The sequence below is a fragment of the Fomitopsis serialis genome (assembly GCF_022376445.1).
Source record: "Fomitopsis serialis strain Sig1Antser10 chromosome Unknown B0H18scaffold_112, whole genome shotgun sequence".
NCBI lineage: Eukaryota > Fungi > Basidiomycota > Agaricomycetes > Polyporales > Fomitopsidaceae > Fomitopsis > Fomitopsis serialis.
The window spans coordinates 42403-70204 of NW_025955072.1; the positions used below are offsets into that span (position 1 = coordinate 42403).

Sequence of the window (27802 nt, forward strand, 5' to 3'; positions counted from 1 at the left end):
CCCGTCCAAATCTTGTCCCTCATTTCTTTCCCTTTCTCCCCGGCACACTTGACTTTGGACTTGTGTCTTTACCGCCATGTCAGGGGGCGTCAGAGTCCGGAGGGCACCGTCTCCTCCACCTCTTCCTCATGCTGCACCGCAGAGCGCACGGTTTCCCCGCCCACAACACGAGCATCTTGACGCGGATGCACGGAGAGAAGCAGCTTCGAAAGGCTATCAACCCACACGGAGAGGCTATGCACCCGGAGGGCTCAACATAACCTCCGCGGAGTGGAAACTGCTCATACTCGTATCCTTGATCGCAGTGTTCGTGCGGCTATATCGCATATCGCAGCCAAACAGCGTTGTGTGAGTACCTATACCCTGTTTTAACAGTCTCATTGTGTCTGACCATTCTGTAGGTTCGACGAGGTTCACTTTGGCAAGTTTGCGTCAAAATACATCAAGTCGCAGTACTTTGTCGACGTACACCCACCACTCGCGAAACTCCTCATCACGCTCTCGGGATTCATCTTCGGATATGAGGGCAACTTTGACTTCAAGGATATCGGAAAGTGAGTCCATGCACTTTTTGTTTAGGCCCAACACAGACGACATATACACAGGGTGTACGAGAACGTTCCGTACGTCGCCATGCGTATGGTGCCTGCCCTCCTCGGTGTAGCAACTGTCCCTATATCATACCTCACCCTGCGCGCTCTTGATTGCCGTGCAACTACTGCTCTTCTCGCCTCGCTCTTCATTACCTTCGAGAACGGTCTTATTACCCAGTCCCGACATATCCTCCTCGACTCTCCACTGGTCTTCTTCACCGCCCTCACGATCTTCCTCTGGACGTGTTTCTGCAACGAGGACAAGCACGAACCGTTCACCGACATCTGGTGGGTGTGGCTCACCCTCTCCGGCCTCTCCCTGGGTGCCGTAGTCAGCTGCAAGTGGGTCGGCCTCTTCACCATCGCTACTGTTGGCGTCAGCACTCTCAGGCAGCTCTGGGTACTCTTGGGCGACTTGCGCGTCACGCCTCGGCTATTCATGCGCCATTTCATGGCCCGCGCTATTTGCTTGATCCTGGTCCCCATGCTGTTCTACATGTTCATGTTCTGGATCCACTTCAGTATCTTGCAAAACCCGGGTGACGGTGATGGTTTTATGAGCTCTGAGTTCCAGCACACGCTGAACGGCCGAGGCATGGCTGACACCTTCGCTGGTAGGTTCCTCGTCGCTGTGTTTCCTCTCGCGCCAGACTAATTCTCTGCAGACGTCGGCTTTGGTTCGAAAGTGGCCATCCGCCATGTTAATACACAAGGTGGCTACCTGCACTCGCATCCTTCTAACTATCCTGGCGGGAGCAAGCGTAAGATTTTCGTCTCGCTCTTCCTTTACAATCGCTCAGTCCGCACACAGAGCAACAGATCACCCTCTACCCTCACCGCGACGATAACAACAACTGGCGAATCCTGAACGCGACCCGCGACGGCGACTCAGACCATGACTGGGAGGGCAAGCCGCTCGTGTTCATCGAGAGTGGGATGAAGATCAAGCTGAGGCACGTCGCGACGGACAAGCACCTGCACTCGCACGACCAGCGGCCGCCCGTGTCCGACGTCGACTTCCAGAACGAAGTCTCCGGCTACGGCGTACCCGGCTACGCGGGCGACGCGAACGACGACTGGATTGTGGAGATCGAGAAAGGCGACAAGCGTGACCGCGAGTCGAGCAAGCGCCTCAGGACACTGAGGACGCACTTTCGGTTGAAGCATGCCATGTCGGGGTGTTATTTGTTCTCGCACAAGGTCAAGCTCCCGGACTGGGGCTTCGAGCAGCAGGAGGTGACGTGCAACAAGCAAGCAGTGAAGCCGAACTCGCTGTGGTACATCGAGACGGCGGAACACCCGATGCGTACGTGTGCCCGAAGAGTATCTCTGGTTACGGCTAACATGGAAGATGGTAGTCCCTGCGGACGCGCCGAAGGTCAACTACAAGCTCCCGGGTTTCTTCCGCAAGTTCCTCGAACTGCAGCAGGTGATGTGGACGACGAATGCCGGACTGACCGATCGCCATACCTTTGACTCTCGCCCTGACGCTTGGCCTCGCCTGCGTCGTGGCATTGTGAGTATTTACTCAGTATGCCATTGTGAAGCAGCTCATTGATGTCTGTATTGGTAGAACTTCTGGGTCAAGGACCATCGTCAAATCTACCTGCTTGGCAACCCCATGGTCTGGTGGCTCAGCACCGCCAGCATCTTCGCCTATGTTGTCACTCGTGGCTTCCTCGTCCTCCGTGCTCAGCGTGGGTACAGGGACTTCGAGAACAGTACGTACTAGGTGTTCAAAGGCTGACAGCTGTCTCCTGACATACTCCCTTCCATCAGCTCGAGTCGTCAAGTACGACACGCTCTGCGGCTTCCTCTTCGTAGGCTGGTCACTGCACTACATCCCTTTTTACATCATGAAGCGCCAGCTCTTCCTGCACCACTACCTTCCCGCGCTCTACTTCGCCATCCTTCTCTCGTGCGGCGTCTTTGACCTCGTCACGTCCACACTCAAGCCGCGCATCCGCCTGCAAATCGCCGCGGTCCTGCTGATTGTGGTAATCTGGAACTTCGTCTACCTCAGCCCGATCGCGTATGGAAATACGTGGACGAAGAAGAAGTGCGAGAATGCGAAGTGGGTGAAGACGTGGGACTTGGCTTGGTGCGTCAAATTTGTATTGACGTGCTCGCATTACTGACAGCGAGGCGCGTTGTCCAGTAATGAGTTTTACGATGATGTGAGTGCGCTGACACTATGTTCGTCTTCTCCACGCTGACTGTCGCAACCACAGGCTTCGCTGTATAATGCATCACCCGCAACGCCCCAGAAATCCGCCGCCGTGCCGACAGTGGAGAAAGTCGCGCCGAAGCTCAAGGAAGAGCCCGTCCACGCGAAGGTCGCCCCCGCCGCCGAGGAGAAGGCGGCGGAGACGTCTATCGACGTCGGACAGGCCGAGCCGGGGCGCAACGTTTTCGCCGGCGTACCACACGAAGAGCTGAAGAGCAAAGCGGAGGACCGGCCACCCAAAGAGGAGGCGGTGGACGCCGCTGCAGCGCGGCCTACCGACCTGCCTCCACCGCCAATCGAGTATGTGGACCCCAAGCCTGAGCATGATGCCAGGCCCGCCGAAGCGGGCGCGGACGCAGCGGCAGAGAAACCCGCAGCACCGATAGCCCACAAACATCACCATGATGAAGACGCCAAGCCGCGCGTGGAAGAGGTCCTCGCCGAGATGTCGCAAGTCATGGCGAAGGTCGAGGCTGTCCTCGCGGAGGAGAAAAAGCTGGAAGACACGGCGGTCGACCCCGTGATCCCGGGCACGGAGCCGGAGAAGGGGCAGGACACGCAGGAGGAGGAGGGCGAAAAGTTGCAGCAGGCGCAGGGCGCTCAGCGGGAGGACGAGGCGGAGGCTGACCGGGCGAGGGAGGAACTATTCCCGAACGCTCATCTTGACTAGTCGTGTTAGCGTGGATTAATAGTGTATATTTATAAGTCCTGCCTGTAGCTGATGTGTGCATTGTGGGATTTACATACATCTTGTCTCTCGACCATGAGGTTGTATCCTGTTACTTGAATGATGCTGACGATGAGATCTATGTATGTGGACATGCTACCAACTTGCAACGAAGTTGCCTGATGTGTCAGTGCAAAGATGCACCCCTAGATATCATCCAACACCGGTGACCTCCAATGCTACAGGTGACCATACAACAGTCTAATTCCATAATGTAAATAGTGTGACACTCAAGAGTCTATCCTGCCGCCTGTGCACGTTCCAGCATTTTGTTGACCGGCACTGGTCTGCCCGGGGCTGCATGCGCACCGCTCAAATCTGCCATCCTCGTTTCCCTCATCCTCCAAAACACTTGGACGAGGAATCCAGGCGTGACGACCTCCGGCCGCTGGTCGCCATGCCCATGGTCCCTCCCATCTCCGGTCATGGGCGTGCCAATCGGGCTGCTGCTCATCGCCGGCGTCCCGCCCACGACCGTCCCACTCGCGCTGCGCTTCAGGCTCGCGCGCGTCGAGTCCGTTGTCCCCTCCTCGTTGTAGCGCTCACAGAGCGCGTACAGCGAGACCACCTCCTGCGCGATCGTCGCGACGAGCGCCATGTTCACGTTCAGCCCCGCGAGGAACCCGACGATGTCCTGCGGCGGCTGCCTCTTGAGGCTGCTCGACGTCATGCGGGACGAGCGCCGCATCGAGCCCTGGCTGCTTTGCGAGCCGGAGGAGGAATGGGGCAGGGCCTGCGTCTGCTTCTCGATGTCGCTCCGCGTTTCTTGGTGGAACGCGCACGCCATGTATATCGCGGTGATGGCGATGAGGTGCGGGGGGTAGAGGAGGCACAGCTCGGAGCGGTAGGTGTCGTTGATGATGAACCTGATAGGATGCATGAGCAGCCAGTCAGCACCGAGGGACAATCAATGCATACCATGCCTTCTGCAAGGCACCCTCGTGCATCTCGAGCCTGCCCTCGCCTGTACCCCAGTACCGCGGGCCGTCATCGATGCCGGCGCCGAGCTCTCCCACCTCGGTGTCGCTGATGCCGCTGCCACCCTCCTTCCAGCATAGCGTCATGAGGGTACGGTACGGGTGGAACACCGTGAGGTCGCATTCCAGGTCGTCCACTAGGTAGAACTCCATCTCCGCGAGCTTCGAGTTATCCGAGGGGAACGTCTTGATGCCATACCCTTCGAATCAACTCGTCAGTGTGTCGTCCGCATCCCACGGAGGAATGTACGGTAAGTGACAGGACTCACTGCTGAAGAGGCTGCGCGCCTCGGAGACGACGTTCTTGATGTGCACGGGGGACTCCTCTGCCTTCGCGGCGACGTAGCAGCACGCGGCGATGACGATGAACGGGTCGGTGTCGCAGTACGCGTTCTTGAGGTAGAATCGCCGGAAGAAGACGGTCGCGGTCGCGACTACGCGCTGTCTGAGGGAGAGTTTCTTGCCTAGCTTTGTAATGACTGCCTCAGAGATTCAGCGGATGCATGCGCTCGAGGATATAGAGACTTACGGCTGGCGAAGAATATGGCGAGAAAGTCGAGGTGCTCAGGATGGTCGACGTACTGGATGTCCTCCGCACGCGCCTGCCTGAGCGTGGCCCTGTCCACGTTCCATCTCGTACTACGACGCTCAGTTTGCCTAACAAGTGAGAGATACGCGTAACTTACCAGTGCGAGCTGACCCAGAAGTCAGTGGCCATCGCCCATCGTGGCCTCTGCGAAGTGCGGACGTGGGTGGGACGCGGATGCGGACGCAGCCTGCGAAGCGCGCATGGCCTCTACCTCCGCGTCCAAGCCGCCACCGCCGTCTCCTACCCACATCCTCCGCACTCATGGCGCGGCCATCAAGGCACTCGAGGTTTCGGACGATAATGAGAAAATCTACTCCGGCGACGCAGACGGTACGGTCGTCGTCACGGACACGCGCACGCTGAGGCCGGTCGCGGTGTGGAAGGCGCACACTGACGGGCTGCTTGGGGTGCAGGAGTGGGAGGGACATATCATCACGTACGTCTTTACGAGTTGGAAATAATGTCTGTAGGCTGATTCCTAGCTAGACATGGCAGAGACAACAAGCTGCACGTTTGGCAATGCGTCCAGGAGCCCGCTGCAGCCCTGCGCAACTCTGCGGCTCCGCTTGGTCTGCAGACGCCCCAGCTATGCTACTCTATGGACGTGAACGCGCTCAATTACTGTCGGTTCTCGCTCATGCCCTTGGCGGAGTCCGCGCGCAGCGAGGAGCGACGCGCTTTCATCGCGGTGCCGAACCTGGTCGAGTCTTCCTTCGTAGGTCATCTTTCTTCGTTTACTACTCGGATAAGTGGACATGACCTATGGGTTCCTGTAGGCGGACATATGGACACTGCCCTCTCGGAACAGGCTGCATGCTGCTATCGGTAAGACGGGTCAGATGGAAGGACCGTCCGGAGATGGTCGCGGTATGAATTCTACAGGTATGTCCAGGTATCTCACAGCCGTCGCAGAACATTAGGCAAACACGAATGCGCGATACATGATGACAAACCCCACTTGGCACCCGACGAGCCACGGCGTACCCCTTCTGCACAATATCTTGCGAGATGGTTGTGAAGTTCACTACGCTCCAGCGTTAGTCTTGGAGCCTTCAACGTCGTCAATTGACTTGCTATCAGGCAGTCTAGGATTTGTATATGGTGTGCGGGGCACACAGATCTGTTGTTATTCGATCTGTCTGCGCAAGCATTGAGACGACAATGGAGAAGAGGCGGCATAGTGGAACACCCGTTTTTTGCCGAGTCTGTCGGTCGCGTTCCTTATTGCCTAATGTTCTGCAAACACTTTCATATGTTTATTGATGTGCGTGCTGACGGCACACAGGAATTATCATGGCGATGCACCTTTATGAAGCCACGCATCCACACGCCTCAGACCGCACAAGTCTTCGACTGCTATGTGGCTACGAGAACGGTGCCGTCACATGCTGGGGGTACACTCGGACGGACAAGGAGACCTCCATCGAGGGCATAGGCTGGGAGCCGCTGTGGAACGTCAGGCTGCACGTCGAGTCAGGTATGTTGTGATACATTGCTCTTGCCCTCAGATTTCTTTTTGGGTCGCTATACGCGGCATCCAGCATTTGACAATTGGTCAAACCCGGATAGCCAGCCAGCCAGCGGGTTCCCCCGCAGGTGCCCCAAGGACAGAAAATGTGTTTGCGCACAGCTGGCAACGGGCCCGTGTGGGACTCCTCACCCGGCGTCGATACCCACTAAAATCTTCGAATGTAGTCCAGTCCCGGGGAAGGGCAGACTCGTCCTGGATCACCCTGTTCAACGTGCTAAGGATCAGCTGAGGGCAGGGATTGCCATCCGTCCGAAACGGCGGTGGGTCACAGCTTGATCATGGTGTAGCCGTAGGCTCAGGCTCGACAACCAGCGGCTGTGGACGCTTTCCACTGCGTGTTGCCACCCGACTTCGTTGCCTCCAGATTCTGAACTCTATACACAGTGATGGCAATGACCGTCTCTCGGGACAACTCCTTCGCATTGACCGTCTCTGCAGATCATCTCATCGGGCGTTATGACATCAAGGTGAATTCAGCGTCCCCTCTCATTGCATCTTCCTAATTACCACTCAGTCAATCGAAGAAGATAAAGCGGACGCACGAGACGTGTGCACGGCTCACAGAACGAAACATCCCGGCAATGCATCGATCGACATCCGCGACGACAGCAGGATATGTGCGGTCGGTGGATGGGATGGCAGGCACGTACTCCCTTTCCCATCAACCCACCTTATCTGAGCATACACACCCAGGATCCGGCTATACTCTGCAAAGAGCCTGAAGAGCCTGGGCACGCTGGAGTGCCACAAAAAGAGCTGCCAGGCGGTCGCGTTCGCCCGACCACACGCGCCGAGCGTTACCGAGGGCAGCAGAATCCCCGACGAGGCCGATGACGACATGGACGAGGATGAAAAGGCAGAGCGGGGACGATGGCTTTCTGCCGGCGGCCAGGACCAACGCGTCTCGCTGTGGACTCTGATGGACTTTGGCGGCTGGCGGGCACGGTAGATGCTGTCCCGCCCTGTGTACCATGTAGCAGTAGCATAGCAGGAGCAATATTCTAAACTCGAAAAGCTCTAATGCCGCAGCTCGGAACGAGGACAGGGAGAGTACCCGGGGCTGGTCTGCTGAGGGCGCGGGTGCCGAGGGTGCCCGAAGTCGCCCGACCCCGCATAAAAGTAGCCGGTCACGCGTTTCCCCCCTTCACCATCCCCATCCCGTCGTCCTCACCGTCGCCCGTCGCCCATCCTCCCCACCTCACCCTCCACGACGCCCGCCATGTTCGCCCGCAGCGCAGCCCGCAAGCTCTCCGCCCGCCAGTTCTCCTCTTCTGCTGCGCGCAGCACCAAGGTCACCGTCCTCGGCGCTGGCGGAGGTATCGGACAACCGCTCTCCCTCCTCCTCAAGCTCGACCCCCACGTCCAGAGGCTCAACCTCTACGATATCCGCGGTGCACCTGGTGTCGCCGCGGACGTGAGCCATATTGACTCCGCCAGCGATGTGCGCGTTTCGTGTAGTGGGTCGTAAGTGTGAACGCGTACTGAACGCTACGTCACCTCGCAGGTCAAGGGCTTCGAGGCCGACAAGCTCGAGGAGGCTCTCGAGGGCGCAGAGGTCATTGTCGTCCCTGCTGGTGTTCCCCGCAAGGTACGTGACCGCGGTTGTACGACACCCTACACGCTTCTGACGACGCTTCCTACAGCCCGGCGTAAGTGCGTTCGCGTGACGCTCCGAACCCTCAGCTTAACTCTATCACAGATGACCCGTGACGACCTCTTCAGCACAAACGCGTCCGTCATCCGCGACCTCGCGACGGTCGCCGCCCGGGTCGCGCCCAAGGCGCACCTCTGCATCATCACCAACCCGGTCAACTCGATGGTGCCGATCGCCTCGCGCGTGTACGAGCGAGCGGGTGTGTACGACCCGAAGCGGATCTTTGGTGTCTCCACGCTCGACGTCGTCCGCGCGTCACGCTTCCTCGCGGGCATCGTCGGCGGCGATCCCGCGGACGCGCCTGTCACCGTCATCGGCGGCCACAGCGGTGAGACGATCGTGCCCCTCTTCTCCCAGACGCCCGCGGCCAAGGGTGTCACCGGCGAGGCATACAAGAAGCTCGTGCACCGCGTGCAGTTCGGTGGTGACGAGGTCGTCCAGGCCAAGGCCGGCGCGGGCTCGGCTACCCTTTCGATGGCGTACGCCGGTGCGAAGTTCGCGAACACCCTCCTCCGCGCTATTGCGGGCGAGAAGGGCGTCATCACCCCCTCGTATGTCCGCAGCCCGCTCTACGAGAGCGAGGGCATCGACTTCTTCGCGTCCAACATTGAGCTTGGCGTACGTGCCCTCGTCTTCCTCTTACTGTGTCTCACCACTAACATTCGCGTTCCCAGCCCAACGGTGTCGACAAGATCCACCCTCTCGGCCAGCTCACCGCGGAGGAGGAGGAGTACCTCAAGGCCTGCAAGGATGGTCTCAGGAAGAACATTCAGAAGGGCTTCGCGTTCCTCGAGTAGATGGACAGCATAAAAAGCATGTACTAGATGCAACTATGTTGAGACGTAGACATCTGCTATCTGTATTTTGCCAGCGATATGCAAGAGTCTGTTTGGCAGTGGCTCTCCAAGTCGAGCAGATCCCCGCGCGGTATGCGGCGTCGGCGTCCGTGCTTGTATTGCTCGCATCCCTTGCGCATTCGGCAGATTTGACGGGGTAAGCTTCGCTTGTCCAGACAATATGTTCAATGAACGAACTGGCCATGAAGCTGTAAAGTGAGCAATGCTGGGCAGTGAGGCAACTGCAATGCACATACCAGTTATCCGTGCCGTGTGCCCTTTCCCTTGACGACTGTGAAGCCATCCTCGTCTACCTCTCGCTCTTGTGCATGCGCCTTCGATTGCTGATCCAGAAGCATTGGCGCCTCACCCTCCTCATCCTCACTGCCGTCCTCGCTCCCACTCCCATCCTCCCAATCATCCTCATCCCCCGCAACCTCTTCCACCTGCACCTTCTTCCCCTTCACCTTATCCGCAAGCCCCTCAAACTTCTCCACCATCTCCGCGCTCCCTCCCTGCACGGCCTCCCACATCTGCACGACGTCCCTGGCGACCGCCTCGGCGCTGCCGTCCTCGAGCGCGGTCTCGAACTCGTCCTCCATGACCTGGAGGAGCGTATCTTCGACGTACGGCACGTCCGGCGGGGGGTGCTCCTGTTCGAAGGCGTCGACGAGCACGGACGCGAGCCAGGTGCGCTTCTGCGCGCCGTCGGGGCCGCCCCAGTTCTCGGCGACGGCGAGGCGGAGCGCGGGCCAGATCGCGAGGCGGGCGAGGACGCCGCGCGCGAAGAGGATGGAGGTTGTGGGTGGGGCGGAAGTTGCGGTGGTCGAGGTCGAGGCGGACATGACGAGGGTTATACGAACGTTGTGTGGAACGACCAAGTATGGTTTGCGGCTCTGGTGCCAGTAAGGGGTGAAGGTGATTTGAGTGGCTGGAATCGGGCGGACGTCTTCGATGAAATCTGCGCAGATCGTGATCTCGATCGTCCACGTGTGCGCCATGTTAACGAGATCCGAGGTTTTTGGGTCTCCTCCTCCCAGTCCAGGACGGCAGTACCCACTTGTCTTCAACTCTCATCGCGCGACGTGCCGACCGGTCTTCTGGTCATCCTGGTGCAGGCACAGTTATCGCCATCACCGACCGACACAATAATGCTCAGTGCCGTCGCGGCTCGAAAAGCGCGTTTAGAGGGAAAGCAGGTCGTGCAGGTCGTGCCACGGACACCCGCGAAGCCAGCCATTGTCGCCGATGAGTCTCCAAAACTGGTCTCGCCTCCGTCAAAACGAAAGCCCAGCGAGAATGCAAGCAAGCCTATTAAGAAGAAGAGGAAGAAGGCTCAGCAACCCGCGCAAGACACCCCGCCTCGTTACTTCAACGAGGACGCGTTCAAGACACAACAAGATGTCATTGTCGTCGCTGATGACTCGGACGACTCCGAGGAAGGCTTTACTGGTGATGCGTTCGTCGCAGAGGCGGACATGACAGTGGACAACGCCGACGCTACGAATACTGCAACTCCCGCAACCAAGGCCCGGCGACGCCGAGCTTGGTCACCCAGTGCTCCGCTACGAGACTCTTCTGACGAGGAAGACGATGAATTGCTCGATGATGAATCGGCACCTCCACCGGTCGTTATACCGGTTGCAGGACCGTCGAAATTGGTACCCAAGGTACTCTCGACGTTCCAACCCGTCCTGGACCAAAATATGTTCTACCTCACGCCAGAAGACATTCAAATACTTGACTTGCCATCGCCATCGTTACAATGTGACAACACAGGGACACTTATTGTGCTCCATCCCTCGAACTCGCTCGCTCTTTTGGGAACGTACCGATTGACCGTCCTGCAAGGCGCGGTATCCCTGATGGGCAGCGTCCTCACCGCGTCGCGCACATGTCATCGCGTCTTTGCCCCTCGTTCCTCACCCATCCCTGTGCTTAGGAGTATCGCAGCCAGCCTTAATGGCCCACAGTCAGCGATGCCTGACCGTGTTCGATCAACGCTTGGCCCCGGAGCTACAGTGGTATTGCTGCAGGAGTTGCAGACCGGCGTGGAACGACTGGGTACAGTGTGCCGCACATTTGAGGGTGTGTTTTCGCCGTCGCGGTCTCAAAGCAAGATGCCTACCGTCGAACTGAATCTTCGCGGCGTCTACATGGTGCGCTCAACGTTGTAGTGGATGGTAGGTCTTCGGCTGACCGTAATGTATTGCAGCTTCAGGCTGAGACATCTGACACTTCGCCGTTTATCATGCCACCGTCTTGGGATGCAACCATATCTTCTATGGTCGACCATAATGCGAACCCGCAGGAGATGAACTATCCAAGATCCGTGTATCTCGTCAAAGGTCCAAGGAATACGGGCAAGAGTACCTTCGGGAAAGTGCTCCTGAACGCACTCCTAACAAGGTCAGACAGTGGTCAAGTATTGCGTGCTCGGTGACTTATCCTGTCTGGTGCACACAGATATCGCCGCGTCGCATTCCTTGAATGTGATATGGGTCAGTCCGAGTTCACTCCGGCAGGCATGGTAGCTTTGAACATACTGGACGCCCCCGTATTTGGTGCGCATATCTTGTCCGCTCTCTCGACCAAGTTTGAAATGGTCTGATCATTGAAGGCAGGTCCGGCATTCACTCATCCGTGCCTACCCTATGCGTCTCACTTCGTCGGAGCGACGTCTCCGAAGTCATCCCCGTCCTACTACGTCGAATGTGTCCAAGCTCTCATACAAGCATACAACCTTGACATTCAGCACGGGGCACTTCTCAACGACAATGACGACAAGGGTACAGACAATAGGCTCTCCGACATCATACCTCTCGTCGTGAACACCATGGGCTGGTCGCGCGGGCTCGGCTCCGATTTGTCGCTCAAAATAGAGGAGACGGTCGAACCATCCCAGATTTTCGAGCTCGAAGCGCCCCAAGGCGATGATGCATATCCCACGTATCCGCCCTTCGATAGTGCCGACGCCCACGCGTCTCATGGCCTTGGCGGTTTGGACAGAGTACGTCGGCTCGAAGCCGTCGCTCCGTGCTCCGCGTCCAGCTTCTTCACTGCCGCAGATCACCGCACTTTGTCCGTCCTCTCGTACTTCCACGCCACGTTCGCTGCACCTTCCTCTTCCCCGCCCGCTTCGCAAGATGCTCCAGTATCGTCGCCATCGTCGTCTTCTGGTTCGGCAGCCAGCTGCATCGCACGAGCGTGGGACGTCTCTCTACCACTCTGCGCTCAGCTTCCGTACGAAGTCGACTGTAAAGTCGCGTTTGACCACATCGCCCTGGTCGGCGCTGGCATGGAGGATGTGGTGCCCTCTGAACTTGCTCAAGTACTGAACGGAGCAATAGTTGGCTTGGTACAGTGCGAACCCGGGACTATGGATGACCTAGCAAGCGATTCAGCCTCGCCTGCCCTCGCCCTCGCGTATAGACAGGGAAACCCTCCTCCATCACCATTCTCCTCGAAGTGCTGCGGGCTCGCTCTCGTGCGGGCCATCTCTCACTCTGCGACGGGGACGCTGATGCATCTCCTTACCCCCGTCCCGCCCGAGCATCTCGCTCTCGTGCGCGTCTTGGTCAAGGGCGAGCTGGAGCTTCCTGTGTGGGGGATGCTCGACTTCCGGAATACGCAGGGCGACGTCGCTGGCGTCGAGCGCGACAAAGTGCCCTTCCTGCGTTGGGGCAAGAGCGAGGCCGCAGGTGCAGAAAGGAGACGTGTACGAAGAAATCTCATGCGGAGAGGTCAGATGTAGGTACAGCGATAGTGTCCACCAGGGCAAGTGTCCAGTATGCGGGATCGCGCTCACTCGAAGGAAATCATTATGTCCGGCCCTTTCGTCTCAAGCCAGCGTCGCCAGATGTCTCGGTACACGGGCGTCCACGGGATCTTATGCAGGAAGACCTCCTCGTCCGTCAGCATTCTCGCGATACGCCGCATCTCCTTGCGGTCGCGACCGCTGTAGTTCTTCATCAGCTTCCCTGCCTGCTTGAGTGTGGGGTGCAGCTGGGATGCGTAGTCAACATTCGTGACGGCGAACTGTAGAAGGTCCCCCCTGCAGCCTTACCGGACCTCGAAACACCATGCGGTGCCATTTGCAGAACGTCTTCGCGGATATCCGGTATTCGTCTGCGTCGTCCAGTGAGCTGCTGTCCTTTTTATCCCGATATGGTGGGAGCAGCTTGGGGACATAATACCGCACGAGGGGTACGTCCGGGGGTGTGCTATTCGCGTTCGAAGCACCTAGACTCCTTTGTGCTTCCCTCGATGACGTCCAGTATCGTGCCTCTTCCTCGAGCGTAGCGTACCGAGAGAAGAGCGGGCATCTGCCAGTGGGTCTCCACAGCTTCGTACGCAAGGAGACCATCCACCGAAACACTCTGCTCGTGCAATCCTTGCACCATACGACCCCCGTGGTGACAAGGTGGCCAGTGGCACCGGCTAGGAAGTAGGTCGCACATGGGAGCACGAGCGGCCATCCGGCGGCAAATGCTTTTGCTAGGATGCGAATGGTAGTGGTGGCTGACTGGCGTTCCTACTCAGCACCTGCGTCAATGGGTGGAATATGACTTACTACTTACGAGCTGCAGGTTCCTGGGCAGCACGATGTCATGCATTTTGTGAGATCTTTGTTTGGGGTACCGTCGGTCGTTGGTGTCGGTCGTCGCGGGTGTAAGTGCAGTTCGCCCATGTGCATGACTCGCCGCCATGCACCATGCTCATTCAGTGCGGAAGACATGAGGTGTGTCACAATAGTCGAGCTTAGCTCGGCGGGTTGCGTTCATATCCGATTTGTATGAAGTACACGTGTCCTCCAGCCCTCCAGCGGTGGACCCGCGATGCTCGTCTGGCGTCAGCGCAGTTTTTTGGGCCTCGTAGAGACAATTGTCCTCAGGCTGGACGCGGAAAGTTAACGCGCGATGCAATTCATCTCTGACTCTGAGTGAGCGTCGGTTTGGCGTCGGTCGATATTGGGTCGATACTTATTCAAATCCATGGGTCATGTTACCGCGCAACTAGCCGGGAAATGCCGACGGCCACAAGCAGTGGCTGAAGCGCTGGATTTGAAAGTCCAACCCTCTTTGACTTGGTCAACGTTGTCACCTACTTCTGCGAGGTCTTGTACGTGTCGCGACTCGCGAGTATGACCACTCTTCAGAAGTACTCTACGTCGGCATTCGCACAAACTAGTGAGCTCGGCATGGCTTCAAAAATCGTGGTCCAAGAAACCGAGTTCATTTGCTCGGCACATCATCGTGGCAAGTCCATTCATCACGCTACTTTCACTGTTCCATCTCTCGCCTGGGAATCGGTGCTATTGCGCTGTAATGCGAGTCTAGTGCTGTAACTCGCAGACGTGATCTCGACTTGGCTCATTTAAGCCTTCGGACCTTGGTGTTCAAGCATCGTCAGGCACTGAGGCAGTGGACTGATTGTAACGCAGAGCGCGCTTCCCTAGTTCACAAAGGCCGACGGGGCTGGCGATTGTTGAGCGCTGATCATGAGAGTGTCGTGGCCGTCAGAGGTACGGAACATGCCATATTCCTCCCGAGTTGAAACCGGTACCGTGACAGTACCGAAACCTTCAACAAGCTTCCGGGAATTATATCCCCATGCACATGGGTTGTACATTTACCAAACTTCCACCCTACAATTCATTCGTCGCCCTGAGAAACTTACAGGCGGTCGAACATTGGTCGAACCACTCAGATTCGCGGGCCCGAAGCAACGACGCTCACGGACGTTTCAGTTTAGCTCGTCAGCACTGGGTGAGCGTTACGATATACCAGGCTCATCATCGCCCCAAACTTTGTCAGCTTCCATCAAGGCGCATATTGCTACGGCCCTCATGGAATGGAAGATCCAGTAGACTCAATTGGCGTTCAAGCTTGTCCGACTCCGAACTCACTGATATCTGCATTTCCGCTCTAGATCTAGCGTGAGCATTGTCCTTGACATTCTCTACGCCAACTAACAGTACCCCGAAAGAGCGTAGTCGCCTCAAGCGATTCAGCTCCACTCATGTATCTTGCATGCATACAATGGTATCATATGGCGTTGATCTCACTGGCAGGTTCATCTGCTTGGATGCACCAGCGTCGATGTGTGGGGTTGACATGTCAAGGATGCTCAATCGACGTCCAATAAAGGTCGCTCTCGTGCCATCACGGCCCTTGTTCAAGTCGCGTCTCCGAGCATTTGCGTCGCAGATGGGTAGAGTGACGCGCTAGGGCAAATGACTGCGGCTTTCAAGCTCTACGTCTTGTTCATAAGCTACACACAGCTACCGGCCGCATGCAATTCTCGGACGCCGGTCAGTGTCAGAGCAGCATAGTCGAAGCATCTCTGATGTTCAGCATGCAGGAGTCACATATACATCGTACTCGCATCTGCCCTCCTCTCATACCGATTTGACACATGCGCACCTCGGTGACCGAGCCAATACACTCATCTCGCCTCACACATGGCGCTGGAAGGGACCCTCATTGGGCTCAAAACCTCTTTTAGACATATCTAGTCGTGCCATCGGCACGAACACACATTCAGGCCGTCCATCCGCGGGCTGCGACGATGTGCGAAACCTTTACATGATCCTGCATGTAGGTGAGCCACATCCTACACATGTCCTTCGAGCACCGCGCATGATCACTGAGCCCCACAGCATGTCGTACGCCGAAGGATTGGTTTCATACATGCCACAGTTTACCCAAGCTCAAAACGCAAGTCTTCGTACAATGGCAGATACACAGGAACTCCGAAGAATCAGGCTTCGGCCGAAGACAATGTTTCGAACACAGGTGCCACATGTTGGATCAGTTTGGCCAACATCTAATACCAAACACCCGATGTCGACCAAACATCCGGGTATGTCACTCTGCACCGTCGGCAGTTTTTGTAATCACGGCTCTGCGATACTGCTTACACGCCTCTCACACAAAGCCATACCCCCATCATACAGGCTTTCCGCTAAGTGTGTCTTATTCGACATGTCTACCCGTGACCTGGACACAGTGGTAGATGTACCGGTCGCCATTTAACCTCTGGACTAACTTGAGAAAGCTGGTGGAGGTAATGTTAGACCCCCTGAGCAGGATGTTGACTCGGGTTTTGAATCATCATGCGGTGCCCTCGTATTTACATAAATCCCCTGAGAAGCGTACGAACTTAAGCATCTGTTCTCTGAGGGAGCCCCCCCCCCTTACTCTAGATATGGATTCGACGAAGATCAGGATCGGCTTGTCCTGCGCCATCCTCGCACTTCTGCTCTATACCGCTTGGCACAAGTACAAGCGGCGCCGTGCTCGGTCGTGCATGCATATTCGAGGTCCTCCTTCTCCGAACTATTTGTTGGGTAAGTTGTGCCCTCCACAGGCGCTCTATTGTCCATTCTCATGACTGCGTTCGACCTCAGGGCACATCGTCGAACTCACTCATCAAGATGAAGTAGGCGACCTCGAGTATCAGTGGATGAATCAGTATGGATGGGCCTGGAAGATCAAACACTGTCTTGGGGTAGGCATCATTATCATGCTGTCCCGAATCTGTGCTGAGGTTGTCTGCTAACGCACAGAGAGACGTGCTATTCCTTGCCGATCCTAAGGTAAGGAAGAGGTTCTATCGTCTACTCCTGCATGCGTACCATATTGACCCTTTCACGTAGGCCTTGCAACATATATTCAGATCCGGCTACGGCTACTCCCGTACAACCGACTCCAGGTTCATATCCTGGCTACTCATGGGAGAGAGTGTACTGTTTTCTGATCGTGAGTCCGCCATATGTATCTTTCGATGATATTTCACCATCGCCGTCGTAGATATGCAACACGCCCGGATTCGCAGAACCATGGACCCGGCCTTCAGCACAACTCGCGTACGGGCCTTTTACCGATGTTCCAACGGTCGTCGAAGAAGGTAGAGTTCGCTTGCGTATGTGCGCTACTCGAGTGTATCCTCACCGTCTCATTACAGCTGTGCCAAAATGGCAGCAAGAGCTCGCAGGACGTTCCTCAATGCCGGCCGTAAACGTTTCCCCATGGTTTTCACGCTTGACGCTCGACGCCATATGCGAAGGTCAGTCTTGTACACGTCTCCACAGACAAGTCAGCGAGATGCACTAGTACTGATGCTGGTTCCTGAACACAGCTGGGTTCGACTTCAACTGCGGCGCCCTTGACGACGACTTGAATGAATATGTGAGTGTGTACAAGGATATGTTGTAAGTACTCCTTATCAGGCCTGTTGTCGTATGAGAGCATGGAATCTCAACGGTCATTCTCTATTAGCCGAGACTCTATGGTGCACCCTACGCCTGAGTCCCTCTTGTTCCGGCATTTCTGGCCTTACATGCCTGAGTCTATGCTACGCACGCTTGTGCGGCTCCCGGCAAAGCAGTTCGTTCGGATGCGACATTCTCTAAGTACGATCAACCGTCTCTCGGAACGACTCATCAAGCAGAGAAAGACGGCGGCGAAAACGCAGACTGGGGATCAAGACGGCGAGCGCGGCAGGGACTTGATGAGTATCCTAGGTACGTCCATACTGTTTCCAGGCGCTACCAAATTCACATACTCATGGGCATGCATCCACAGTCAGAGCCAATATGTCTGAGAATCCCAAGCACCGCCTGACGGATACTGAAATGATCGCCCAGGTGGCGACTTTGCTTCTCGCGGGTACGTGGCGGTAATTGGCTTTGTCGGCCACAATCATGAAGTTCATTCATGTAGGGCACGAGACATCGGCGGGCACGCTGAATTGGCTGTTCTGGGAGCTCGCGAAGGATGTCGACTACCAACAGAAGATTCGGGAGGAGGTCGCGGCGGCTCGCGCGGATGTCGTCGCCAGGGAGATACCGAGTTCTCTGTCGCGGATCTGGAGTCTATGGTGTACGTCAACGCAGCTATCAAGGTATGCAGGGCTGAAGCTATTCCTCTCCTTCCACGCGTCGCTAAGGCTGACTCCATTTAGGAAATCATGCGCCTGCATCCGATAGTGTACTTGCTCGTACGAGTGGCAGACAGGGACGATGTGATCCCGCTGTCAAAACCCATTACAACTACCACCGGCGAAACAATCAGCGAGATCCCAATCGCAAAGGGACAGTACATCAGCGTGTCGTCGTGGGGTTACAATCGGTGCGTTCATGTCCTTGAACACGCATCAGGTTTCGTTGAACCTGTATACAGTTTACAAGAAGTGTGGGGTGAAGACGCTCACAGCTGGAACCCATCGCGATTCTTCACAATCGACAAGGAGAAGCAACTCAGCATTGGTGTGTATGCAAACTTGTGAGGCAACCTTCCTCCCATTCTACTAGTGCGTCGGATCTTACGATGGAATAGGCTCACTTTCGGAGGAGGGAACAAGGCATGTCTGGGGTGAGCCTCTCTCTGTTTGAAGTATGCGCAGTGCTTGCTGATGAATTACGACTATAGTTGGCGCTTCACCGTGCTTGAGATCCAGGCCGTCCTCGTCGAGCTGATCGAGAACTTCGAGTTCGCACTCCCTGACGAGAAGCCTGACATTCAGCGCGTCCCTGCAGGTGTCACCATCCCCATGATAAGGAACAATATGGCCCTCGGTTCACAAATGCCATTGAAGATCACTCCGGTCAAGCGTACATCGCCTGTAGTTTCCTGACTCTGTCTAGGTAACCCGTAAGATGTCTGACACTACGAAGATAGCCCGCCACAAATCCCGAACGAAATGTATTCTGTACTTTACGACGTACCTGCGACTGGCCCGTGTATCACTATGTGGTTTGTGAAGCCTTCGTGCGTCTCGCATATCGGATGGCCGGTTTGTTTCGACAGCACGCTGGGCTGCTGCAACAGAGTCTTCAACGATGCCACAAGGTTTGGCAGTGAACTCGAGCACTTCAGAGATCATGCGCTCCCTCACGGTGCACGGGGCCCAACCAGCCTTACTTGTAAGTCTCCTAATCAATAGCTTGTCCTTGCCTGTACTTACGGATGCGTCCAGCACCCAGCGTGAGCCTCTGATCGACAGTGCTCAGTCAATGCGATGAGGTCGTGTCGTCTGTCGACGTCAAGGTCGAACAGTGCAGCTTCTGGCACTTGCCAAGGTTAAGTGGAACGTTGCTGCCTTCCCACACTATCAATTCATGCCACGCGCGACTCGCCGCACCACTGCGGCGTAGTCACCGTCATTATTGTTACGGTCTTGGTCCCATGTTCAGGCTCCTACAGGTCCCAGGAGTTCGAAGAACAGACGAAGGTTACGATCGGAGACATATGGTCGATGTCAAGTACATACCAGCAGTGAAAGTCCTCCGCTATGGCCTCGCAAGTCCACGACTCTGGCAGGGTACGTATGCTGCGACGAATTCGAAGTACTTCCAAGAACCGTGGGCGCCTCTCCGGCGCTGAAATGAAAGCATCCCAACATGGCAACTCCGCAGCCTGCAGGTTCGTGTTTCGACAGACAAATTGAATGACTCTGGCTGATAGCATCCCAGTCCACAAGTCTGTTGAATGTTCAACGTGTGCGATGATTGACTAGGAGCCTCACAGATACTCGACGCAATGCTTGTTTACATCACAAGACTGAGTGGACAGCAGCGCGTGGTGACGGCTCGCATTCCCACCACAACTATAAGAAGCCGAGCATAGGCGAGACCCAGAACCGGAGGTGTGCTCCTGATTACGAGGGTTTGCTGATGTGCGTTTCCCAAGGCCTCCGAGAAAGCGTGCGCGCACTCGGGAATACACGTATTCCCCTGCTTCTGCGTAAAGTGTGCGAGAATTCCCGTGACAATAGCAGTGCATATATAGCAAAGGATGCGGCATCAAGTTCTTTGGTCCTCTCCAGTGGCACACCCCTACACCTCCGAGCAGTAAGTCTGCCAGTGCACAATCATGGTGGTTGGGCATACGTTGACCTAGCTTACAGCAATCCGCTAACACTGAAACGCTGATACTACATGGACGGCGTACTCATATTTTATGCAGCGGCCGCTGTCATCGCTTTGGCACTCAGCCTCCGCAAGTTCTTCAAGCGTTCACCGTTCAGGCATGTTCGGGGACCACCGTCGCCCAGCTGGCTCTACGGTCAGTTCAGGTATCTGCGAAATTTGTGAAATCGCAGTCATGACACATTCATTAGGCCATAGTCTTGCGACAACAAGAGAGAAGGACGTCGGCGATATCCAGTTTGAACACATGCATGAATACGGTTCTGCATGGCGCATGAAGGAGTGTCTCAACGTAAGTCTCAGTATTTCTATCCGCCACAAACACGCCCATACGCTGGATCATGCAGAAAGATAGTCTCTGGATTGTTGATCCCAAGGCGATCCAATATGTTTTACAAACATCGGGGTACCAGTACCCGCGGACGGTTACTGGGAGACACATCGCGCGACAGATCATGGGGGACAGTATACTCTACGTGGAAGGTACTGTCACGACGTTCGAAGGTTTTCTGCATCATGACTGAGCCAAGTCAACTGTGTATTGCTGTACAAACAGGAGATGACCATGCGCGCGTGCGCAGAATCATGAACCCAGCGTTCAACGCCGCTCAGCTCCGCTCCTTCCTGCCCCTCTTCAGAAACTCGGCGCGCAGGGTGAGTAGCTGTTGCCCATCTGATTGAACTCTGTGACGTCCAGAGCTAACCGTATTCTATGTAGCTTACGAGCAAATGGAGAGACAGTCTTAAGAATACTACCTCTCCCGCTGACCACGTCCTGAACGTAAACTCTTGGTTTACGCGGACGACACTGGATGTAATTGGAGAAGGTATGGTCTGCTTCCAGCCTGCACCCGCGATTGATGCCCACATCTCGGGGTTCCCTCAGCTGCATATGACTATCGTTGCGGTGCACTCGACGAAGAGGACAATGAGGTTGTCGACGCGTACAAGAACATGTTGTGCGTAATCCTACGCCTGGTATGCTATCAGCGCCGAATAGCTAACCATGCACCCGCAGTCGGGACTCCGTGATGTATCCGTCTGGCGCGACTCTTCTTTTCCGCGCCCTCTGGCCGTACATACCGGACCGTCTCATTCGAATCGTTGACTACTTTCCGACCCGGGAGGCCCGCCGTTTCCGGCACACCCTGACAGTCATCAACAGGCTCTCGAATAGACTGATTGCGGAGAAGACGCAAGCGTGCCTGGACAGAAAGGACGAGAACCTCAGAGACATCATGAGTATCCTCGGTAATTCTGTGCCCACTATTTGATGATGACGGTAAGCCTGATTTCATGCGCATTCTCAGTCAAGGCCAACCACTCGGAAAACCCAAAGACGCGCATGAAGGACAAGGAGATGATCTCACAGATGGCGACGTTCTTCCTTGCAGGTACGTCACTCTTCTTAACAGCCGATCCGACAGTCTGACGGCGATCGCTTCACGCACCTCAGGCCACGAGACAACTGCGTCCATGCTTACCTGGATCATGTTCGAGCTGGCGAAGGACCAAGCATATCAGTCAAAATTGCGCGACGAGATTGCAGCTGTGCGCGCGAAGGTTACAGCTCGCGGAGATGATGACTTCACCGTCGCCGACCTAGACTCGATGACATTCGTCATCGCATGCATGAAGGTGGGTCAGGACTCAGATCCTCGACTCATGATTGACTCGCTATATCTATGATTCCCAGGAAGTGATGCGCCTCCACCCCATCGTGTACAATATGGTGCGCACTGCCAGCAAAGACGATGTGATCCCCCTCTCGAATCCCGTACGGGATGTGAACGGAAATGTTATCTCAGAGATCCCTGTCAGAAAGGGTACGACAATCAACCTCTCGCTGTGCGGATATAATCGGTCAGTCCCATCTAGTCTCCGAAACCTTCACCATACCCACGATTATCTGCCATGTCAGGCTGCCGGAGGTCTGGGGCGAAGATGCTCAGGTGTGGAATCCGTACCGCTGGATGAACACCAATCGGGAAAAGCAGATCAACGTCGGTGTTTACGGAAATTTGTGCGTGGTCATTGCTTAATTCGTGCGTGTCGTGGTCTGACACTGCACAAAGGTTGACGTTCAGTGCGTGCTTTCTCCTGCATGGTTGTGATGTGGTGAGCTCTTGTTGATCTGGCTACAGGCGGCGGCGTCAAGGCGTGCATCGGGTGAGCATTGATGATCCTTCTGCATCCCACCGGGCGACTCATGAATCCTATGCCTCAGATGGCGTTTCACGTATGTTATATCCTCCGACGTTGGTTTGAGAGAGCACACTCACTGAGTTAATTTGCGTGCGATCGTTTAGGGTCATCGAGCTGCAAGCAATCATGGTTGAACTCCTAGAAAACTTCGAGGTCGCCATTCCCGACGACAAGCCGGACATCCAGCGCGTTCCCGGAGGTCTGATGATTCCGATGATCAGGGGCAAGCCCGAGCTTGGTTCGCAGATGCCTCTGAAGGTGACAGTCATCGAGCGTCCGCAGCCGAAGGAGGTGTAGGTTTTGGTTGAACAGCGGTTGTATAGTTGGGTTCGCGGTTGACTTCAGACTTGTTGTACAATGTATCTGTATACAGCATCGAATAGGAGATGACAGGTGTCGTGACATTGTACCGTTACCATGGATGGGACCTCGGGCATGTAGATAAAGTGGTCTCAGGCTGGAAGAGTACTGTGCTAGCGACCCTCGATGACCGACCGTTTCTGCGGCGCTTCCCAGTCCGCGAGCCAATCCTTCATGGCAGCTAAGCCTTGGGCTTGCACAGACGCAATGGTCGGGTCTGCTTCCCCGTTGACCGCATACAGATCAGAAACGTGGAACCCGTCTCCGAGCGCGATAGGTTGCATGGCCGTGCTCGTAAAGTTCGTGCCGTCTGCGGACACCGTCGCATCGCGCCACGGATCCCCTACCAGGAGTAACGGCGGGTGAGGATCATGACGAGCCAGACATGTAGCGGGACGTACTCTGGCCATTGGCAAAAAAGAGTCGGTCGTCTTGGACGAACCAGCCGTCGTATGCTTCGTTCGTCGCACTCGCCCTAGGGCTTTGAGGCGCGCTAAAGGCCTCGGGGAACATATACGTGCACTGTCTCTGTTCGATGTGACTCATTTAGTAGACCGATGTCACTCTGACCGGGCGCGCCGACTTACCTCATCGTAGACGGGCTGAATCAGTCGAGATACAATGGTCTCTGTGTCATTCGGTGCGCCATCTTGGAAGAAACCCATCTCGTTGCACCTGTAGGTTCCGATGAGCGTGATTCTGCGATGTCGGGACGTAAACTTACACAATCCAATACCAGGAACGTTCTGCGTTGTTGACACTGGTGTCGGTGTACCGAGATGAGCTCGCGTCGTACGTGCCGAAGCAAGACCTGCATGATGATTAGCATTCATATCAGCAGCCCGGTGCGCGTCAAGTGTCACGAACTCGTCATCGCCGTCTGGACAGACTGCACGCACAGCTGAGGCATCAGTAACGGTAAATTCCTACTGAGCGTGCATACCGTACCTGAAGGCAAGTAAGTTCCTGTCCAGTAACTAGACCAGGCGTTCAGCGCGTGATCCAGACCCCACCCCGCTGCGGGACCAATCTCATCTCCTTCGACTTCGAGAGCGTCACAAAAGTCAAAGAAAGCCGTCTCGGAGAGATATGGCGACGGCTGGAGGTCTTGCCACCAAAACAGAGGTTCACGCACTATATGTGTAGAGTCAGTTATTGACAGTATCAGGGAAATGGCCATGGAAGAGCAACGCACGGGCAGCAGCAAAATCATCGAGGTGGGCCAAGCTCATACCGAACATGTCTTGTATCTGTTCGATATCTGCTGCATTGCCGGAGGTGAAGACTTCATCAATGTGCGCGATGACCGCCTGGACGTCGGCGGAGCAGTTCTGCGGCATATGCGTCCGGACGACATCGAAATAACCCCAGAGGTCGCTGCGAAATCAACTGTCGTCAACGATGCCGTGACTAGAACTTGAAGAGACAGTGATCTTACACGATGCTCTCAACAACGCCGGAAGACGACCAAGCAGCATAGAACGCATCTGGTTTGCTGGGAATATCCGAGCTCTCAGTCAGAAACAACCCTCACTTCAGCTGCACGTCCGACGTACTTGACTTTCGTGAAGCTCGTCAATGCGCCAGCATAGCTGCCCCCAATGAGGACCCATGGCGCCTCGTCAGGAGTGACGTGTGCGCCGTTCGGCATGGGAAGCACGACATTGTAGGCGAAGTAATCGAGGTCGTCGATAGCCTGTTGAATGGTGTGGTAGCGCAAGCTCTCTGTCGAGAGGTCGGAGTACGGGTTGGAGTACCCGTAGTAGCGATGTTCGAGGACAATCGTGGCGCCGCCTTGCTGTTGAGCAATCATCCCGTTCACGGTTACGTTGGTCAGAAATGATTCATAACCTGCAAGATATGAACATTGCGTTGAGTTCGAGGTAAATGCGTGATTAAATGAACTCACCGTCCGCGTTCGTTTCTCCGGGGGTCGTTAAAACGATCGGACCACCTGCCGGATCACAGGAGCGCATGAGGAAGGGACGCAAGGTGACGTATGGAGGCACCCTTACCCGGTTCATAAAATTCCCAAGTGTGCCAGTACCGCTGTTTAAACGTCCCTAGGCTCGGGTCGTCATGGTCGATGAGTTGATCGAAGTAGTACGTCGTATCCAGCGGTGGTAATCGTTCCCCTGGTGGTCCAGGGCAGGCCATGATGGACAACTCGACCTTCTTGATGCCAGGCCGTCCATTAAATCTACCCTTCGCGGATACGAGAGCTACGCATGAGATCGAGAGAGTAAGGAAGTGGATAGTGTATGTCCTCATGATGAATATATCACGCACGGGAGAAAAGTGTGGTTGGTCGTACCTCTTGCCACGTCCCCCGCTTTATATGATGGTCCTATACTTATCGTCTGCACTCCAAAGAACGATGAGGGTGCAAGCTGTGATGAACATTAGGGGCAAAGAATGGATGAGAGTGCATGCACATGGTGGCAGTTCATGAAAGACCAAGCCACCGGGGCGAAGAATGATTGGAGGGCAATGCATACCTCTCAGAATAACGACGACTCAAACTGACGCTGACGGTGGCCGGCGGGCCGGTGAGGCCTTGAGGGGTAGTGTGTTCGTTATTGAGATCTTTGAGAATGAAGCTCGAACTGACTTGCCGGCTCCATAGAGAACGAAGGTCGATCAGTGTGCATTGCTATGCAAACTGACTGTCGAGATATGGAGAACAGCGCAGGCCTCGACACCGCCGTCCATGCGATATGTACGCTGTATGCAGTCGCACTCGACATGTGCACAACAGTGAATGTGGAGACGAGGTGAATCGGGGAGCTGCTTGTGGCTGCCAGCAATGGCGACCGCGACCTACGGTCACGTGTACCGTGTAAACGCGTCCTTCGCGTCTCCTCGTCGTCTCTCGCGTTGAGCTGCATTCCTGCTCGCGTAGAATACATAGTATAGTACCTGATAACAGCACATATGTAGAGAACATTACGGCAGCGCCATATCACAATCACCACTCACGGAACATCCATGACACTCGCTTCACATGGACAGACTTGGAGGATCAGTCCACGGGCGGATCTGTGCACTTCCCCATTAGCCACGGCCTCGAACAATACTCCACCAGAGACCATCCGACTACAGAGGAGTCCACATCATTTACACGATCGAGTTCCGCCGCTGCCTACGCTTCTCTGACTTCTCAGAGACCGTGTCGTCGCTCTCTGTGCCCGCGTCCCTCCGGTGCATCACGGCCCCGTGTTACGGCTGCTCTCGAGTGCGCCCGCGAGGGCAAAGCTCTTCTGTGCCATCTCCACGGTGCTCGTGTGGGCCTCGGAGGCAGTGCTATTGGCGAAACGGACCCGCTCACCGGCGGGAGTTCGACTGTGGATTTGTCGTACTTGCGTAGGTACACGCGACTATTGAGATTAGTAAGGAATGTGTTCGAGTACCTTGGACACCGTTAGTAATGTACGTTTACGCCTCGGAGAAGACCTACATCTTCGTGAGGATAAGCGCAGGCGCCTCATAGACTAGCGTCTCATGCAGCTGAGATGCAGGTCAGTCCGACCGACATCCTCCGAAGAAGCAGCTATCGTCACTCACTGGTCGGATGTTCGCGGTGATAAGGACAAGGATCGAGAGGCTAGCTACGAAGGACCTGTCGGATCGCTGACACGCGAAGAACAGGGGAGACATACCAGTCAGAGTGCCTGTCTCAACCACCAGGCGGACCATCCTGTTGATGAGCGCGTCTGTTGATGCTATACCGGTCTTGCTCCTCATGAGCTGCGGCGTCATTGAGTACACTAGTAGCGAATGCGCGAGGGGGACATACCAAGTAGGTCATGCATACGGCGATCAGCACGTCAACCGCGACGGCGCCCGCGAGCCAGAGCTAGGTTTCATAAGCAGATGATGGGATATGGGGACTAGCAGGAGACCTACGATGGCGGCGGTAAGCAGCTGCCCGTGCAGTGCAGACGCAATGCCCTCAGCTTTCTCCTGCATTCAGTTCTTCAGCTTCGAGTCTACCCATTCGCCACGGGCTGTGACTCACCTTCGCTCCCGTGACCATGCATGCAACCATCTGCATGACCGCGAGCTGTTCGCATACCACTATCAACGTCGGCCCCATCACATGACACCAGACCAGACAACACGCACGGCGAGAATGAACGCAGCCATGGACCTGCCGAGCACGCGCGACCGCGACAACTTGAAGATCCGCCACGCGAAGAATGTCTGCACGACGGCCGAGATGAGCCCGCACATGATCGTCGCGGAGAACCAGGTGTTGTGGAAGGCGAGCATCGAGATGACGTTCCCGTAGTCGTACACATAGATCTGCATCGCGGCTGCCGTGATCAGCCCGGTTTGCACCCACTCGTAGATGAGCACGCTGAGCACTATGGTGAGTGACCGTGAGCGATTGGTCGTGATATATGGCAGAGAGGATGGAGCACACCGAGAAATTTAAGGGAGAGTCGGTCTGTCTTGAAGTTGTCGTAATATGAATCTGACCGGGCGTACTTATGGGCCGACTTGAAGACGCATACAGACAAACGAGGTCCGACTCACAGCATTGTAGCGTTAAGACTCCTAGGAGACCCCAGTTAAAGAACACACCAAGTAGCTGTGCCGTACGACGTCAGTCCTTCTCCGCGCTGTGCATAGTAGTGTACAATCACTAACCTGAGGTCCAGCACTATCATGGGTCCATGGAGTCGGTCAGTACTTTGTACGACGGGCTGGATTAGACAGAGCGGAGGCTTACAGCAGTTGTAAAGGCGTCGATCACGCGAGAGGGACCGTCGCAGAGGAAGACATCATTGCTTGTCCGTTTCCGATACTACAACCTGGTGATCGGGGAGCTTCTCAAGAAAGAGGACATACTCCGCAAGAGCATGAAGCTGCAAGATAAATACCGCGGAACCGGGGCGCAGTACAGCAAGATATGTTCCGGTCATATGGTCTCCAGCCGCCCTATGTACATGCAAAGTTCAATCACAGCGCTCAGCGCGCACATCACAGATCGGGGCGTGCAACGCGCGATGTTCGATCATGGATCTCGATGAGAGTACTTTCAGTTGATCACCTGCTACTTATTTGACTGTGACACGTCCGTATCAGGATTCAGCGTAAGTATTGTAAGCCCAGATCAGCAAACAGAGGCGCATGCCCTATGTACCTCCTTTGTGCGCGTGCTTCA

General features: G+C 55.7%; 13 protein-coding genes across 13 annotated transcripts; 7 read left to right on the forward strand and 6 right to left on the reverse strand.

Moving 5' to 3' along the window:
* Window positions 1–76: 76 nt before the first annotated feature.
* Window positions 77–2731, forward strand: B0H18DRAFT_884441 (glycosyltransferase family 39 protein; the record flags this gene model as incomplete). The annotated part of the gene is made up of 8 exons (XM_048041027.1): window positions 77–348; window positions 402–554; window positions 606–1207; window positions 1259–1354; window positions 1405–1899; window positions 1952–2109; window positions 2167–2314; window positions 2373–2731. 8 exons carry the CDS (start codon window positions 77–79, stop codon window positions 2729–2731), a joined length of 2283 nt encoding a protein of 760 aa, XP_047887889.1.
* A 773-nt stretch (window positions 2732–3504) lies between these two features.
* B0H18DRAFT_59449 (cyclin-like protein) lies at window positions 3505–5286 on the reverse strand. The gene is made up of 5 exons (XM_048038710.1): window positions 5211–5286; window positions 5054–5163; window positions 4794–5003; window positions 4466–4724; window positions 3505–4413 (listed from the first exon to the last, which is right to left on the reverse strand). Exons 1-5 carry the CDS (start codon window positions 5240–5242, stop codon window positions 3786–3788), a joined length of 1239 nt encoding a protein of 412 aa, XP_047887890.1. The 5' UTR covers window positions 5243–5286; the 3' UTR covers window positions 3505–3785.
* Window positions 5287–5313: 27 nt separating this feature from the next.
* On the forward strand, window positions 5314–7593 carry B0H18DRAFT_884429 (WD-40 repeat-containing protein; the record flags this gene model as incomplete). The annotated part of the gene is made up of 7 exons (XM_048041026.1): window positions 5314–5549; window positions 5600–5828; window positions 5890–5995; window positions 6399–6590; window positions 7029–7111; window positions 7159–7270; window positions 7325–7593. The coding sequence occupies 7 exons, from the start codon at window positions 5314–5316 to the stop codon at window positions 7591–7593; spliced, it is 1227 nt and encodes a 408-aa protein (XP_047887891.1).
* An 87-nt stretch (window positions 7594–7680) lies between these two features.
* Window positions 7681–9363, forward strand: B0H18DRAFT_59488 (malate dehydrogenase). Its single transcript, XM_048038711.1, has 5 exons — window positions 7681–8085; window positions 8149–8232; window positions 8288–8293; window positions 8344–8916; window positions 8973–9363. The coding sequence occupies exons 1-5, from the start codon at window positions 7864–7866 to the stop codon at window positions 9093–9095; spliced, it is 1008 nt and encodes a 335-aa protein (XP_047887892.1). The 5' UTR covers window positions 7681–7863; the 3' UTR covers window positions 9096–9363.
* Window positions 9364–9421: 58 nt separating this feature from the next.
* Window positions 9422–9943, reverse strand: B0H18DRAFT_844478 (Pre-rRNA-processing protein TSR2-domain-containing protein; the record flags this gene model as incomplete). The annotated part of the gene is made up of 1 exon (XM_048039538.1): window positions 9422–9943. A coding segment is annotated over one exon (522 nt), but the record flags the coding sequence as incomplete, so codon positions are not given.
* Window positions 9944–10285: 342 nt separating this feature from the next.
* Window positions 10286–12888, forward strand: B0H18DRAFT_1124020 (uncharacterized protein; the record flags this gene model as incomplete). The annotated part of the gene is made up of 4 exons (XM_048034785.1): window positions 10286–11293; window positions 11350–11543; window positions 11601–11698; window positions 11759–12888. 4 exons carry the CDS (start codon window positions 10286–10288, stop codon window positions 12886–12888), a joined length of 2430 nt encoding a protein of 809 aa, XP_047887894.1.
* Window positions 12889–12938: 50 nt separating this feature from the next.
* On the reverse strand, window positions 12939–13750 carry B0H18DRAFT_1087258 (uncharacterized protein; the record flags this gene model as incomplete). Its single annotated transcript, XM_048032149.1, has 4 exons — window positions 12939–13139; window positions 13201–13459; window positions 13505–13668; window positions 13715–13750. 4 exons carry the CDS (start codon window positions 13748–13750, stop codon window positions 12939–12941), a joined length of 660 nt encoding a protein of 219 aa, XP_047887895.1.
* Window positions 13751–15153: 1403 nt separating this feature from the next.
* Window positions 15154–16361, forward strand: B0H18DRAFT_60098 (uncharacterized protein). The gene is made up of 2 exons (XM_048038734.1): window positions 15154–15447; window positions 15498–16361. Exons 1-2 carry the CDS (start codon window positions 15429–15431, stop codon window positions 16169–16171), a joined length of 693 nt encoding a protein of 230 aa, XP_047887896.1. The 5' UTR covers window positions 15154–15428; the 3' UTR covers window positions 16172–16361.
* On the forward strand, window positions 16362–18211 carry B0H18DRAFT_59610 (cytochrome P450). The gene is made up of 11 exons (XM_048038712.1): window positions 16362–16485; window positions 16546–16646; window positions 16705–16734; window positions 16795–16897; window positions 16949–17045; window positions 17103–17204; window positions 17277–17349; window positions 17417–17661; window positions 17723–17806; window positions 17861–18041; window positions 18102–18211. The coding sequence occupies exons 2-11, from the start codon at window positions 16612–16614 to the stop codon at window positions 18124–18126; spliced, it is 975 nt and encodes a 324-aa protein (XP_047887897.1). The 5' UTR covers window positions 16362–16485; window positions 16546–16611; the 3' UTR covers window positions 18127–18211.
* A 980-nt stretch (window positions 18212–19191) lies between these two features.
* Window positions 19192–20203, reverse strand: B0H18DRAFT_60041 (uncharacterized protein). Its single transcript, XM_048038727.1, has 3 exons — window positions 19665–20203; window positions 19410–19596; window positions 19192–19336 (listed from the first exon to the last, which is right to left on the reverse strand). Exons 1-3 carry the CDS (start codon window positions 20024–20026, stop codon window positions 19256–19258), a joined length of 630 nt encoding a protein of 209 aa, XP_047887898.1. The 5' UTR covers window positions 20027–20203; the 3' UTR covers window positions 19192–19255.
* On the forward strand, window positions 19727–22569 carry B0H18DRAFT_1214942 (PAH-inducible cytochrome P450 monooxygenase PC-PAH 1; the record flags this gene model as incomplete). The annotated part of the gene is made up of 16 exons (XM_048036605.1): window positions 19727–19989; window positions 20046–20203; window positions 20259–20359; window positions 20415–20550; window positions 20624–20721; window positions 20786–20894; window positions 20954–21026; window positions 21086–21318; window positions 21378–21461; window positions 21524–21705; window positions 21764–21930; window positions 21989–22090; window positions 22143–22153; window positions 22212–22236; window positions 22295–22306; window positions 22377–22569. Exons 2-16 carry the CDS (start codon window positions 20077–20079, stop codon window positions 22567–22569), a joined length of 1653 nt encoding a protein of 550 aa, XP_047887899.1. The 5' UTR covers window positions 19727–19989; window positions 20046–20076.
* Window positions 22570–22745: 176 nt separating this feature from the next.
* On the reverse strand, window positions 22746–24789 carry B0H18DRAFT_939014 (serine carboxypeptidase S28-domain-containing protein; the record flags this gene model as incomplete). The annotated part of the gene is made up of 11 exons (XM_048041849.1): window positions 22746–22975; window positions 23034–23160; window positions 23220–23307; window positions 23357–23443; window positions 23500–23521; window positions 23581–23766; window positions 23828–24009; window positions 24071–24127; window positions 24189–24483; window positions 24542–24586; window positions 24648–24789. The coding sequence occupies 11 exons, from the start codon at window positions 24787–24789 to the stop codon at window positions 22746–22748; spliced, it is 1461 nt and encodes a 486-aa protein (XP_047887900.1).
* A 606-nt stretch (window positions 24790–25395) lies between these two features.
* Window positions 25396–27548, reverse strand: B0H18DRAFT_1037254 (uncharacterized protein; the record flags this gene model as incomplete). The annotated part of the gene is made up of 11 exons (XM_048030392.1): window positions 25396–25922; window positions 25949–26042; window positions 26090–26139; window positions 26245–26379; window positions 26429–26488; window positions 26539–26595; window positions 26651–26695; window positions 26758–26999; window positions 27059–27109; window positions 27172–27226; window positions 27368–27548. Coding segments are annotated over 10 exons (873 nt in total), but the record flags the coding sequence as incomplete, so codon positions are not given.
* Window positions 27549–27802: the final 254 nt, after the last annotated feature.

Excerpts from the sequence above, each read along its gene's own strand:
- B0H18DRAFT_59449 (XM_048038710.1), bottom strand. The coding sequence starts at position 5,242 with ATGGCCACTGACTTCTGGGTCAGCTCGCACTG. Across the intron at positions 5,164-5,210 it reads TTCTGGGTCAGCTCGCACTG|TACGAGATGGAACGTGGACA; the intron begins GTAAGTTACGCG and ends TGAGCGTCGTAG. Across the intron at positions 4,725-4,793 it reads GGCGCGCAGCCTCTTCAGCA|GGTATGGCATCAAGACGTTC; the intron begins GTGAGTCCTGTC and ends GTTGATTCGAAG.
- B0H18DRAFT_59610 (XM_048038712.1), top strand. The coding sequence starts at position 16,612 with ATGGATGGGCCTGGAAGATCAAACACTGTCTTGGG. Across the intron at positions 17,350-17,416 it reads AGTGTGTACAAGGATATGTT|CCGAGACTCTATGGTGCACC; the intron begins GTAAGTACTCCT and ends ATTCTCTATTAG. Across the intron at positions 17,807-17,860 it reads GGCGACTTTGCTTCTCGCGG|GGCACGAGACATCGGCGGGC; the intron begins GTACGTGGCGGT and ends TCATTCATGTAG.
- B0H18DRAFT_59488 (XM_048038711.1), top strand. The coding sequence starts at position 7,864 with ATGTTCGCCCGCAGCGCAGCCCGCAAGCTCTCCGCCCGCCAGTTCTCC. Across the intron at positions 8,086-8,148 it reads ATATTGACTCCGCCAGCGAT|GTCAAGGGCTTCGAGGCCGA; the intron begins GTGCGCGTTTCG and ends GTCACCTCGCAG. Across the intron at positions 8,917-8,972 it reads CGTCCAACATTGAGCTTGGC|CCCAACGGTGTCGACAAGAT; the intron begins GTACGTGCCCTC and ends TCGCGTTCCCAG.
- B0H18DRAFT_60041 (XM_048038727.1), bottom strand. The coding sequence starts at position 20,026 with ATGCCCAACCACCATGATTGTGCACTGGCAGACTTACTGCTCGGAGGT. Across the intron at positions 19,597-19,664 it reads AAGCATTGCGTCGAGTATCT|CCAGAGTCATTCAATTTGTC; the intron begins GTGAGGCTCCTA and ends GGATGCTATCAG. Across the intron at positions 19,337-19,409 it reads GCGGAGGACTTTCACTGCTG|GAGCCTGAACATGGGACCAA; the intron begins GTATGTACTTGA and ends TGGGACCTGTAG.